This window comes from Oncorhynchus nerka, linkage group LG22 (genome assembly GCF_034236695.1).
Source record: "Oncorhynchus nerka isolate Pitt River linkage group LG22, Oner_Uvic_2.0, whole genome shotgun sequence".
In the NCBI taxonomy this organism is placed as follows: domain Eukaryota; kingdom Metazoa; phylum Chordata; class Actinopteri; order Salmoniformes; family Salmonidae; genus Oncorhynchus; species Oncorhynchus nerka.
Window position 1 is genome coordinate 63,966,107 of NC_088417.1, and position 14,853 is coordinate 63,980,959.

Consider the following 14,853-nt stretch of genomic DNA (forward strand, 5'->3'; position numbering starts at 1 on the left):
CTCATGACCTCCAAGTAAACTTAACCTATGGGGGTATTGATTCCTTGGGTCAATGTTACATTTGATCATTTGCAACAAGCCAAAGTAGGTAGTAGGTACAAAATCAGAACAAGCACTTCCTACAAAATAATGCTAAATGCTTTGAACCTAACTCTGCTTAATGTACCCAGATATGTCTTTAACCCTTTAACTGGCACACCAGGAAAATATCTATTTCATAGCAAAATATGTGTATTTAGCCTCAGTATAGGCAATAATTAAATAATGTTTATTTGATAGATAATGCATTGCAAAATGCATCGCAAACAATTAGCGTAAAGTCATTTTGTATTGGAATTTACAAAGACTTTTTAATTGATACATGAAGTAGTATTGTTTGCTCCATTTACTTATAATGGAAGATAAGCCTAGTTAAATTAGGACTGATATCAAATATGAATAAAATAGTTTACATTTGTGTCAAAATATGAATATCAGAATGCATGTAAATGAATGTGTTTATAATTTATATGCTTAGAATAGCAGTAAAATGACATGTACTGAATGATATTGTGAAACATATTGAAGATAACAGACAAACAGTAAATAATTATATGGATTTGAAAGGATTTTTGAATTTGAAAAAAATAATCCTTTGACAATATTTCTCCGTTGTCCATGTTCACAAATTGAGTTAATAGCATTCCTTTAATGGGCAACTCAACTGCCTGATAGAGCATATTCCTACATTTGTAAAACAACATATTAGTAATTGAATCATTCTTAAATGATGTTTTACAACAACATTTTACAACATTGCAATTTCCCATTGTATACACAATTACACTAAACATAAATATAAATGCAACATGTAAAGTGTTGGTCCCATGTTTCATGAGCTGAAATAAAATATCCTCGAAATGTTCCAAATGCACAAAAAGCTTATTTCGCTCAAATGTTTTGCCCAAATTTGTTTAAACACCCTGTTAGTGAGTATTTCTCTTTTGCCAAGATAATCCATCCACCTGACTGGTGTGGCATATCAAGAAGCTGTTTAAACAGCATAATCATTACACAGGTGCACCTTGTGCTGGGGACAAAAGGCCACAAAATGTGCAGTTTTGTCACACAACACAATGCCACAGATGTCTCAACCTTTGAGGGAGCATGCAATTGGCATGCTGACTGCAGGAATGTCCAGCAGGGCTGTTGCCAGATAATTGAATATTAATTTCTCTACCATAAGCTGGAATCAACATAGTTTTAGAGAATTTGGCAGTACGTCCAACCGGCTTCACAATCACAGACCGCGTGTATGGTATTGTGTGGGCGAGCGGCTTGATGATGTCAACATTGTGAACAGAGTGCCCCATGGTGGCGGTGGGGATATGGTATGTGCAGGCATAAACTACAGACAACGAACACAATTGCATTTTATTGATGGCAATTTGAATGCACAGAGACACCGTGACCAGATCCTGAGGCCCATTGTTGTGCCGTTCATCCACTGCCAACACCTCATGTTTCAGCATGTTTAATGGCACAGTAGCGGATGCGAGCCCAGCCCGGAGGAGCGGGGTGACGTGAGAACTTGGGAAGGTTGCAGGGATAATGCACAGCCAGCCCCATGTCGCAAGGATCTGTATACAATTTCTGAAAGCTGAAAATGTCCCAGTTCTTCCATGGCTTGCAGACTCATCAGACATGTATGACAGGCATGTTTGGGATGTTCTGGATCGACGTGTACGACAGTGTGTTCCAGTTCCCGCCAATATCCAGCAACTTCGCACAGCCATTGAAGAGGAGTGGGACAACATTCCACAGGCCAAAATCAACATTGATCAACTCTATGCGAAGGACATGTGTCACTCTGAATGAGGCAAATGGTGGTCACACCAGATACTGAGTGGTTTTCTGATCCACGCTCCTACTTTTTTAAAAAGGTATCTATGACCAACAGACATATCTGTATTCCCAGTCATGTGAAATACATAAATCAGGGCCTAATTTATGTATTTATATTGACAGATTTTCTTATATGAACTGTAACTCAGTAAAATCTTTGAAATTGTTCCATGTTGCGTTTTATATTTTTGTTCAGTATAGTAAAAAAGAAAATGTGGTAAATGAGGTTCAGTTCTGCTCTTGTTCACTTCCTGGTTTTCATCTTTGAATGCATGTTTCAATGTAAAAAAATATGGGTTGTTTCGATAATGAAAACCACATGATAATTTTACTAAATGACATTGGTTGAGATTATAAATATGCCAAACAAAATGTAATTTATTTTAAAATTGGTTGTCAAAGTTAGCTTAACCGCCTCGTTGAGCTGCCTGTTAAAGGGTTAAAACCACTGATTATTGCACTTGTAGCTTAACTGAACAGCTCTGCAGGTATTGAAATGGTTAATTCTCATTCTGAGTGAAATCCACTACAGTGGATATTTTTAGCATGGGTGCTTGGTGTCCTATATACACATTTAAGCCATAGAATCTCACTATTGATGCCAAGCTGTTGATGAATGCTAAGAGTGCTGTTTTATCATGGATAAAGGCCCTATCCATATATACTGAACAAAAATATGAACGCAACATGTAAAGTTTTGGTCCCATGTTTCATAAGCTGAAATAAAAGATTCCAGACATTTTCTATGAGTACATAAAGCTTATTTCACTCAAATGTTTTGCCCAAATTTGTTTAAGCCCCTGTTAGTGAGCATTTCTCTTTTGCCAAGATAATCCATCCACCTGACAGGTGTGGCATATCAAGAAGCTGATTAAACAGCATGATCAATACACAGGTGTACCTTGTGCTAGGGATAATAAAAGGCCACTCTAAATTGTGCAGTTTTGTCACACAACACAATGCCACAGATGTCTCAAGTTTTGAGGGAGCGTGCAATTGGCATGCTGACTGCAGGAATGTCCACCAGAGCTGTTGCCAGATAATTCTATGTTAATTTCTCTACCATAAGCTGCATCCATTGTCATTTTAGAGAATTTGGCAGTACGTCCAAATGGCCTCACAACCACAGACCACGTGTAACCACACCAGCCCAGGACCTCCACATCCGGCGTCTTCACCTAAGGGATCGTCTGAGACCAGCCACCCAGACAGCTGATGAAACGGAGGAGTATGTCTGTCTGTAATAAAGCCCTTTTGTGGGTAAAAACTCATTCTGATTGGCTGCGCCCTTGCCCAGTCTTGTGAAATCCATAGATTATGGCCTAATTTATTTATTTGAATTGACTGATTTCTTTATATGAACTATAAGTCAGGACAGTCTTTGAAATTGTTGCATGTTGTGTTTATATTTTTGTTCAGTATAATTTTTTGTAACCAGGGTTGAGTTTCAGATTACATGTATTCTGATTTTTTTTTAAACAAACATGCAATCTAATTATAAAAAAACTAACGTAATCAGTTAAATTACCAGCAGAGATATTATAATCCGATTACATTATACTTTTTTGGATTACATTACAATTCGATAAGAATGTTTGCGAAAGATTACACGATGAAACCTTTCTGTTTTCTCAATGACATTCAATTCCACATTTAAAAAAGGCCTAAATGTAATGTTGTTCCACCTGAACACTATGATGACATACCAAATGTGTTTGATGGATCCCTTTTGTCAGTAATCAGATAACTTTCGGATTAACCAAACTCAGTAAAGTAATGTTAGTAATTACTATTTTGGGCAGATAACTATCAAATGTAACGGATTACATTCAGAAATGAACCTACCCAACCTTGATTTTTATTTTATTTGGCAAGTCAGTTAAGAACAAATCCGTATTTACAATGCCGGCCTACACTGGCCAAACCCTCCCCTAACCCGGACGACACTGGGCCAATTATGCGCCACCCGAACACGGCCGCTTGTGATACAGCCTGGATTCGAACCAGGGTCGGTAGTGATGCCTCTAGCACTGAGATGCAGTGCCTTAGAACCATGCGCCACCTATCATAGGTGTTTTATATTGTTTAAATACTGTATATTTTTGGATAAGTCATTACATGTCCTACGCACTTAAAAAAACGCTATTGCCGTTAGTTGTTACAGTTCCTCCACAGTGAAGGCAATTTGCCTAATTTTAGTGCTTCTTTCAAAGCAGTGGGTTCATTTAATCCTCCATCGGCGTTCAAAACGCACGTATACGCATGTGAGGGTGCATTGTGCGTACGCGTTCCCGAACATAACACAAACCTGATGCTTCTCCCGCTTTCTCAAAATTCCCTCCCCTCTCTTGTCATCATCCACCCACCCTCTCCTGTGATTGAGCGAAAACCTTGTTCACGCGCGCGCGTTCCCAACCGGCGCGAGTAGGGAGCTGTCCAGCAAGCGATTTGAAGTAGTCTTCTTGCCCGGCAAGTGCGGTCTCTTGTCTGTCCAGGAATGAGAAGTGATGGCCGGCTCTGCAACTGAGGAGAAAACCTTCCGAAGGTTCTTGGAGCTCTTCCTCCGAGAGATGAGACCACCACTCCAGGAGAATGACCCTGTCCCAATGCGCCCTTTGTCTGACCTCACCTCGGAGGACGAAGTTGAAGGGGAATGCCTCGATATGTGTCTTCAGCACTTGTGCAAATAGTAAGTACACTACCGATGTTATGTTACAAATGGTTTTGTATGCAGCTTAAACTAATGGTTTATGTTTGTCTTTGCAAGACAATCTCAGACGAGAATAGGAATAGAATACAATAGGAATTTGGAGTCATCAAAAGTGAAAGCTAATTTTGCCGGCTAAATATATTTTACACGAATTGGCAGGACTGTTGCGCAAACACAGTTAATATAAATTATAGAATTATATATTTTTTTTAAGTAGCCTTCTAGGTGCAGTGAGCAATTCGGAATTAGTTGCTACAGAATTGCTCTCCGGTCAGTTTTCATATGAAGCCACTCACAATGTCTTGACATCCTCATCTATCATGTTGCCGCCGACGTCATTGGGCATGTTGCAAAAAATTCTGTAACAAAGGGAAGACAAACTTCAAATACATTTCAGGATGGTTGCAAATACACTGAAATGGGGAACAGAGGGGAAAATCAGGACATTACTGAACAAAGTGTGCCCGTAGTGTTGTCATGTAAAATAGCCTACATCGACCTAGCTGTATGAATTGGAAAGCACCTCTTATGAGAAAAGCCTGCCATGGTAACTATGAGGAATGCAATCGTTTCTTCCTACGAATGAAATGACGTCGTGCGACGCAAAAAGGAAGGGAAATTCACATTAACGGACATCGGATGAATAGGATGGAGGTTCATGAACGAATGGAAACAGAGAGGAACCGGAGAACAACTGAAATGAAGCGCACTTGCAGTTCGCCGGCGCAGGCTCCCTAGTAAATTCAAAGCAAAATGTGTTTGGGAAGGGTTGAGCATTTTCAGATATATTACGTCACACTCACATCCATAAATAGCACATGTAACCACTGAAGAGACCTAAAAGACAATGGTGAATTTCTGAAGCCTGTCGAGGATGATTGCAATTTGACACGTCAGGTGTAATTGTGAGATCACCACCACCAATAAACGACCCAACAAGAAGCAAACACAGTCTAAAATAGAGCCATTTAAGGCACCCAGGCGCACAAGTGCTTGGAAATTATTCATTCTTGACCTTGAAAATTTGAGCTTACAATTTACTATGTTTGCTACAGTGCATTCGGAAAATATTCAGACCCCTTCCCTTTTTCCACATTTTGTTATGTTACAGCCCTAAAAAACAGAAATACCTTATTTACATAAGTGTTCAGACCCTTTGCCACGAGACTCGAAATTGAGCTCCGGTGCATCCTGTTTCCATTCTGTTTTTCATCCTTGAGATGTTTCTACAACTTGATTGGAGTCCATCTGTGGTAAATTCATTTGATTGAGCATGATTTGGAAAGGCACACATCTGTCTATATAAGGTCCCACAGTTGACAGTGTATGTCAGAGCAAAAACCAAGCCATGAGTTTGAAGGAATTGTCTGTAGAGCTCCGAGACAGGATTATGTTGAGGCACTCTTCCTAGAGCTGGCCGCCCAGCCAAACTGAGCAATCAGGGGGGAAGGGCCTTGGTCAGGGAGGTGACCAAGAACCCGATGGTCACTCTGACAGAGCTCCAGAGTTCCTCTGTGGAGATGGGAGAACCTTCCAGAAGGACAACCATTTCTTCAGCACTCCACAATCAGGCCTTTATGGTAGAGTGGCCAGACGGAAGCCGCTCCTCAGTAAAGGCACATGACAGACCGTTTGGAGATTCTCTGGTCTGATGAAACCAAGATTGAACACTTTGGCCTAAATGCCAAGCGTCACGTCTGGAGGAAACCTGGCACCATCCCTACGGGGAAGCATGGTGGTGGCCATACTGTAAGGATGTTTTTCAGCGGCAGGGACTGGGAGGCTAGTCAGGATCGAGGGAAAGATGAATGGCGCAAAGTACAGAGAGAACCTTGATGAAAACCTGCTCCAGAGCGCTTAGGACCTCAGACTGTGGCGAAGGTTCACCTTCCAACAGGACAACGACCTTAAGCACACAGCCAAGACAATGCAGGAGTGGCTTCGGGAAAAGTCTCTGAATGTCCTTTAGTGGCTCAGCCAGAGCCCAGACTTGATCCCGATCGAACATCTCAGGAGAGATCTGAAAATAGCTGTGCATCGAGGCTCCCAATCCAACCTGACAGAGCCTGAGAGGATCTGCAAAGAAGAATGGGAGAAACTCCTCAAATACATGTGTGTCAAGCTTGTAGCGTCACACCTAAGAAGACTCAAGGCTGTAATCACTGCCAAAGGTGCTTCAACAAAGTACTGAGTAAAGGGTCTGAATACTTGTGTAAATGTGATATTTCTGTTTTTTATTTTTTATAAATTTGCAAACATTTCAAAAACCTGATTTGGCTTTGTCATTATGAGGTATTGTGTGTAAATTGATGAAAACAATTCAATCCATTTTAGAATAAGGCTCTAACGTAACAACATGTGGAAAAAGTCAAGGGGTCTGAATACTTTTCAAATGCACTGTATGTGTTTACTCTACTGAGAGCTAGTTAATCAATACTGAACCCAATGTGTTATGTTGGGTTTCGTCATGTCCCACATAGCCTACAGGGCTTATCATACAACAAACACTATTTTGATGTTCACCCCTGCTCCATTTCAAAGACCTAAACTTGTTGTGTCGATGTCACCAATTCCCCGTCTTTGAGAAGAGGGTTGTAGCAGTATCAGTCTGCTAGATCTGCTCTGCACAAAGAGCTTATTGTCTGTGACTTTGCGCTCAGCTCTGGATGCTGCCAGGGCCCATACTACCAGAACAGATCCATACCTACAGTAGTGTTCATGTATTGACAGTTATCAAATGTAATTGACCCCATGGATAGTCCTAAGTCTATCTAAGAAGAAGGAAACACCCACATATTATGTATTTATTACACAATAACAATTTCCATTCATGGATATTTGCAGTGGTTCCTGGTTCCCTCTCTAAAGTGATCACAGTTTGATTGATTATTTGTTTTCCATGGGATCATTCCTGCAGCGCTAATGATAGTATTTTTGAAGGAGAGCAATGTTGTAATTCGGCACGAAGTGAGACCCATTCTCACACTTTGTGCTGCGAGGATCAGGTCCTTCAGTTGTGTTTCAGCTGAACGTGTGATTATTTTGTCTCTGGGTTGAAGATCTAATAATATACCTGGGAGAGAGGTGGAGGTCTCCTTTTCTGCTCTTCCTGTGTGGAGGTCCCTGTGTGTGTGTGTGCGTGTGTGTGCGTGTGTGTGTGTGTGTTTTGCAGCGGTGCTGTATTGATGGGTAGGAGAGGCTCACAGTGTGGGTATGTATGTATTTGAAAAGGTGGAGATGAACACAGATTGTGCAGATCTGGACTTGTGTGTATGTGTGCAATGACGACAGTGTGAATAATGTTTTGTCACATTCCCATCCCTGCCTGAGGTATCAGAGGCATACATTTGTGTGTGTGTGTGTGTGTGTGGGGGGGGGGGGTGACATGGTACGCCCCACCCAGTGTCAGCTGGCTCAGTGTGTGGGTGAGACACAGCCCTCCTCTCAAATTGTCATGGCTGACGTGTAATGATACTTCTGGAGGATAAGGGAAGCACGACACAGGGATGGGGCTGTCACATTTAATGACAACTTACTTTTGAATTGAACCCAAAATAGTAGGGTATGAAAAAAGAGAGTCACGATTTAAGTGACAGGAATGCTTTGATTTTGCAACTAGGAAGCCTGTGATTATTGTCTGTTTGGATGTCTGAGGGACTATACACAAAGATAATGTACTCGTACATCCATCAAATATGAAAAATGATCATTATCCAACGATCTAAAAACACAGAAGGACCATTGGCCTGGTCTTCATTTGAATTCTGTAGTTCTAACACATTTGTACCATACTCTGTAATTGCCAGAATATGCTGGAAGCAGTACTGTCATGTGCAATGTGAATAGAACACAGACCTCACTCAGTTATCGCTAGCGAGTGGCCAACTCTCTCCCCATACAGCAGTACATTTCCTTGAAAGTGTGTGTGGTGTGTGTGTCGGACATGGTTCAAATATTTTAGTATCTAGTTTTTAAAATACTTTTTTCTGTGTATTTGAGTATTTTCAAATACACCCCAAAACAAGTACTTTTATTTGGTTTGTAAAATCCAAACAGTCTACCAAATTGTATTTGAGAGTAATTATTCAAATATTTATTTCAAAAACAATTTTTAAATACTTGGTCAAATGCATGGAAGTGTATTTGAGTCAGTGTATTTGAGTATTGTCAAATACTTTCCAAGTGTATTTCCAAATACATTAAAATATCCATCTACCATGTCTTTTCAATTCAAATATATCTGAATAATTACTTTGAATGTACGTGAAAGTAATTGAGATATTTTAAATAGTATTTTGTGTGTGTGTGTGCGTACGTGTGTGTGTTCAGAGCAGTTGATTAATAATCCAATAACAATTCTAATACCGAAAGCAGCTCGGCGTTGCAATCCCAGTCGGCTCGTGTGTGAAGCCTGCACCTGAGGCATGCGTTCGTGGCCTCCATTTCTCCTCATCGCTTCATCATCTGACAAGGCAGGTAGAAAAGCTGCTCTGTTTGTCCAGCTTCAAAGTGTCAAGCTTTCCTCACACTCCTTAATGATGGCTGTTAACTAGGGAGTGAGAGAGAGAGGAGCATAATGGATGCAGGCATACGTGTCAGCAGGCTCATTGGTCCTCGCTCACAATTCCACCACGTCATTATGATGAAAAATAACCATAGGAGGAGCCTATGCAATATACAGTATGCAATACATAATTCAACACATATGCTGTGATGGCTAAAGATAGACATTGCTTACTGCCTGACTTCACTCTTTGAGTGTTTTGAGAGCTAGTTCTGTTGGGAACGGCTGTAGAGGCCATCTTGAGGGTGGGTAACAATAGAGGGAGGGATGGAGGAGAACCATGGCTAAGCCTCCTTCCTCCTTCACTCCTTCCTACCCCCATTCCCTCCATCCCCTCGTTTCCCACTGCCCCCGGTACCTCTACTGGGAGCGCCGATAATTGAGAGAGGGGAGCTCTCATTAAACTGGCACGTCTCCCACAGCTGTAAACAACCACGCGCACATCCGGATTCCTCCAAGACACACAAATGCGCACGCGCGCACACACTCTCTCACACTCACACACACACACACACACACACACACACACACACACACACACACACACACACACACACACACACACACACACACAGTCTGCTTCCGCACACTGCTGGAGGAACAGTGTGTGGTGTCGGAAGCGCTGCAGCTGACGGCTGCGTTAATGAGCACTGCTGTGCGACCGGATTGGACATCAGAGGAGCAGGGGACACACTCATCTCCCCACAACTTCTCATTCATAACACAACAGGAAGAGAGGGGGTCATCTGTGCCCTAACCCGAAAGTGCCTCAGTCCTAATGGACTACGACAGTGTCGCAGAGTTTTACCGGATCAAGCATTGCTGTCCATTCACATCTTAATAACTACAATGTAATTACAATGTTAGTGCAATCTTGCACTTGTTCAGGGTTAATGATATAAAATGTAACCCGGCCTACAATTTGTCCATCTCATTTTGACACAGACCCACAAAAGACAAATGAGATATGCGCTGTTCCAAATGATCAATTCCATACATTTTTCAGCTCTCACACCAAAGAGTGTTGGTTTACATGAAAACAAATTGATTTATGCACAAGAGAGCCTTTATGACATTTTCCTGTTTGTCTTTTGTGTGAAGACAAAATTCAGCTAAGAGCTTTTGGGCATTGAATTAAGAGCGTGATTGTTCTTCAGCAACATTGACAGCTGCTGCTTCTAAGACACACACACACACACACACACACACACACACACACACACACACACACACACACACACACACACACACACACACACACACACACCATAATCAGATAGAGGTTTTAAAGTAGACACAGAGCAGGCCTCTGATTCAGAGAGAAAGAGGGCATCTCTCAGCCTCCCTCGTTTGTCATAAATCTGGAGATGAGATACAGGATAAAAGGCAAAGATAACCTTTCCTTGTTTGAGTCTGACATTGCTATTTGTGTCTAGAAGTTAAGGTGGTGTTACATAAATGTACCAGGGTTGTGCTAGCTAGATTTACTGTCAATGCGGTAGCATATTTACTTCACCACCTGCAACTCCCAATAGACTTATTTGGCTGTAATTTGCGATTTTTGCTAGTCGAGTCATTGAATTGATTTAGACCCCTAAATGACCCTCAAGTTTTACTTATAACTTACAGACTGGGTCGCTATAGAAGTCCAGATGAGTTGTTGACACTTGAGCCCTGTGAGAATTGATGGATAAGAGCGACCAAAACATTTGATCTCAACAAATCACAAATTAAAATGGTGAGATTACCTCAGCAGAGGGAGGTCATCAGTACCAAAGATTTACAACCAGGGTTGATCTCCACTACACTCTTTTCCAATTAAGGTGCATTGCTTAACGGGATGCATTGCTTAATGGGATTGATACATCAAAGCAACAAAGCACTAATGGCCATGCTAGGCTATGTCGTACCTTGACCCACAGCATGAGTTTTTTTTAGATCCTTCTTCAAAAAAAGGTCCAGCAGTTCAGGCTGAATCCTTGCCATGACTTGCCCAGGACACAGGCGGTAGGAGTGAGCACGTCTCCTCAATGCCTGTTTTTATTCTAGCCAAAGGCACAATTAACTGCCTTTCACACTTGCAATCGATGCTACTCAGTTTAGAATGCCCGGCTTGGCTAAACAAGGGCAACAGAGAGACAGAGAAAAGGGATTCACAAGTCATTACTTCCAAATCAATGAAAGCGTCCTCTGCTTATATGTACTGCCATGAATGATCTTGTTCCGCCGAGAAACAAGTCTGGGGTCAGAGGTTTATGTCTGCTGTGTCGTAGCTCCCAGAGAACAGTGTCCATCTGCCTAAAGATTTTTCAGATCCCTGGGGCTCTCTGACTCTGGGCCTCTCACGACACTAGTGATGTCTCTGAACTTTGCTTTAGTCTCGAGGGCCTCTTCCCAGAACCTCTAGTGGCACAACTGATTTCTGGTGAAGCATATACCACTATATTTGTTGCCTTGTCTTTAATTTACTTTGTGTCAGACCTTTTGTTGGCCTCTTTTTTCACTTGTATGTATATTTTGGCCTCTTGAGCTTCCTGAAGAAGCAGGGGAGCGTTAAAGACAGTTGCACATGCTGTTAAATTGAGCGGCAGGTTCGCTGCATGCCTCAAACATGACCCTAGATGGACAATTGTTTGGCAATTAGCCCTCACTTAGAGTAATTGCCATAGTAATCGTCATCCAGCACTTAAATTCGTTTAATTAACAGGAAAATATCATTACAGACTGTTATGGTTGTTGAACATACCCAGGAACCTGCTATCATTCAGAGCAGAACTGGGTACTGTCATAGACATACAGCAGCTTAACTATTTTCAACTATTTTCCATAGAGAAAGGTGAGTTTGGGTGATGACTGTATCTGTCAGTAGGTCTATTAAAGGCACTGGTGTTTGCAGATGAGAAAAAGAGATGATGTAATCGGCATCAAGGTTGGCATAAACAAGGTTTGTCTATTTAAACAACCGAAAAACACCTAGCACCTGGATGGGCCTTACGTAAGAGCCGCAGACCACAAAAAGCACTCTGCTTCAAAGTGTTGTGCAATGCACTCTGTTTTATAATAACTGGCAACTCTACAGACATACGGACACCCCTCAGGGTCCTCCCAGGTTGTCTCCCCCCCAAGCTTTTCATTTGTGCAAAAGGAGTCTGGCACCTCCTCTGCGATGACCGGCTTGCTAATTGGATGAAAATATGATTGATTTGGTCTCCTCCTGCCCGCCACACAGCAATTACTCTGAGTGTATTTGACGCCAGTTTCCATCTATACATCTTCCGCAGGTCAAACATGGTCCCGACGCTCAAGATTTTGCATTTCAATTAGAATGTGGAAGGTCACTCCCAGGCCCGTAGTGCAGCATACATTTGAAATATCAAATTTGATTTAAAAGCAGAAACCAGATATTAGGGCAGAACCAGTGGTCTATCCTTTGTGATGCCTAGATACCTTACTTTTACTAAACATGATCTTCATAAACATAAAGTAAATGCCTTTCAATACGTAGTGCATATCAAGAACAATTCATTTACTGCAGTTGATTATCGTTAGAATATTTTGTCATTTTATAGCAGACTAATCAGAACATTCACTTGAGTCCCAAATGTACTGTTTCAGGATGATCTGACCTCTTTTTGCATTGAACTAGTTTCAGAATCTAAAACAATGGATGTACCCTCATCACATTTGTGAAAGTTTAAAGGGGAAATCAGCAATAGAAACAATAACAAAACGTTCTCCCTGTCCTGTTTGGGTAAAAAGCTGAGGGATGAGGCTGGAGAAATGGAACCACTCTAAAATTCATAGACAGAGCTATGTATGCAAGGACTGACCATCCATGGTATAAACATTATAGTTGTAACCATGTTTTGAGGCCATATAGTGTTTATTTATATTTACTTTGTTTACAAACATTAGTTAAACAAGCTTATATTTTTGGTTCTGATGGGGTAGGACAGTTGAACTAAGCTCTTGAGGCATTTTGTCACATATCCTTCCGGAACTTTCATCACGCACACCTGTCCCCTATTCCCACTGATTAGTCTTGGTCTTGTCGATTATTGTTACAATGTCCATTGGTGCGTGTGAGTACCTGTGTTGTGTGTTTTGGGCTTTCGTGCCCTTGTGGATTGCGTAGATGATTACTGTTCTCGTCCCATGTGTTAGTCATTGTGTGGGTGTGTTATTTATTCTAGGTACTCCTCGCTCTTTTGTTTTGAGTTTCAACCCTGTGTTTTTGTTACGTGTTTGTTTGGTCTTCGTCCCCGTGCCTTTACACGGCACGCCGTAATTTGGGCTGAATAAAAACCCATATTACACATTCCTGCACCTGTCTCCCGAATCTCTTCATGCCAAAGTGACACATTTATAAATTATATTCTTCAAGAATCAATAGGTATATATAATTAATAAGTCCAAACAATGGATGTAGCAACTGCTGAGTTCCCCTTTAAGAGACCAATTTATATCATAATGTTGCTGTCAAAGCTAAGATCATTTTGGTCTCCCACAGTAGCACAATTGTACATTCTTGATGAAAATTCACACCCAATGTGTTGACATTAACATCAGTTCTGCAGGAAACACAAGACCTGAAGGTTAAACAATGGGATGATGAAAAATTCACGCATGGTGAGCAATGTAGCAGTTGTGGCTCTTCCACCATGGCTGCTTGCAGTTGAATGTCCAAAGGAATGACATGAAACATCTGAGGCCTCGTTGTGCACACAGCGATCACATTCAAACATCCCATTGGAAGCTGTGGCCAGGGTATTTCAGCACACCCGGTATTACTTGGTCTGCTGTGAAGAAGTTGGCACAGAGAAGTTCTAGAACACGCCACTGCAAATTGAAGCCGCACAGGTCCCATCGGCACCTGCCTCTCCTTAGAGCTCTCCTATCTTAGTGCTATTTAGGCCTGGCCGCTATGTCTGACACAATTACTATTATTTAAAGGGCCACTAACCAGACAGTGACAGCAAAGGCTGCTTGGCGATCCTGGATAAGCTGTCCACCAGGTTTCAGCTTATCTTTACCCCAGATGTAGGTACAGGGGTGTCCATGCTACCCCTCTCCTGGTCTCCCTTCACCCCTTGCCCTTTCACATCCTCCTCTGGCTCCTGGTGGTTGGGCTACCCCAGGTACAGAAATTACTTGCAGGAACAAATCCCTTAATCAGTGTCTCTCCCTGCGATTAACAAGCCCAGACAGTGCCCTGTCCTCACTGGTCACTTAACCCCTCAGCGGATCCAGGGCAGAAGCACAGCACAGGGCCCTCCACCATTGGCCTCCAGCTCTGGTTTACCATGACCTCAGAGCTCTGGAAAACCCCAAGGAGCTTCTGCCCTTCAGGGAATAGCATTCATGTTCATACATGGGTATACTGAGTCTAAAGACCATGTGTCACTGAAACATTTGACTCTTCTCTGCCTGTGCTGATGGATATCTTTACTTGGGCACAGTGTTGTTGAGTTAGTTATGAGTTAATAACGCCTTGGCAGTCTGGGTTATTATATTTGCTTGAAGATTACATTTAGGTCCAGTTTGGTCTCAGTAGCAGTCTGGTAAGATATTTCTAGTGCTTGGGAACACCAAATCTCTGTTTATCCTGGCTATTCCAAATGTCAGTCTTATGAAGAGGAATGCCAAAGGCAGTAAGCACAGTTAATCTCCGTTAAGCCCAACATTTGACGTTACC

General features: G+C 41.9%; 1 protein-coding gene across 1 annotated transcript in view; it reads left to right on the forward strand.

The window, feature by feature from the left end:
• Positions 1 to 4,311: 4,311 nt before the first annotated feature.
• Positions 4,312 to 14,853, forward strand: part of LOC115105480 (protein phosphatase 1E-like) — a 63,963-nt gene continuing 53,421 nt past the window's right edge. The window contains exon 1 of the mRNA XM_029627578.2: positions 4,312 to 4,573. Within this exon, the coding sequence (XP_029483438.1) occupies positions 4,392 to 4,573 (182 nt within the window). The 5' untranslated portion in view covers positions 4,312 to 4,391. The remainder of the gene's footprint in view (positions 4,574 to 14,853) is intronic.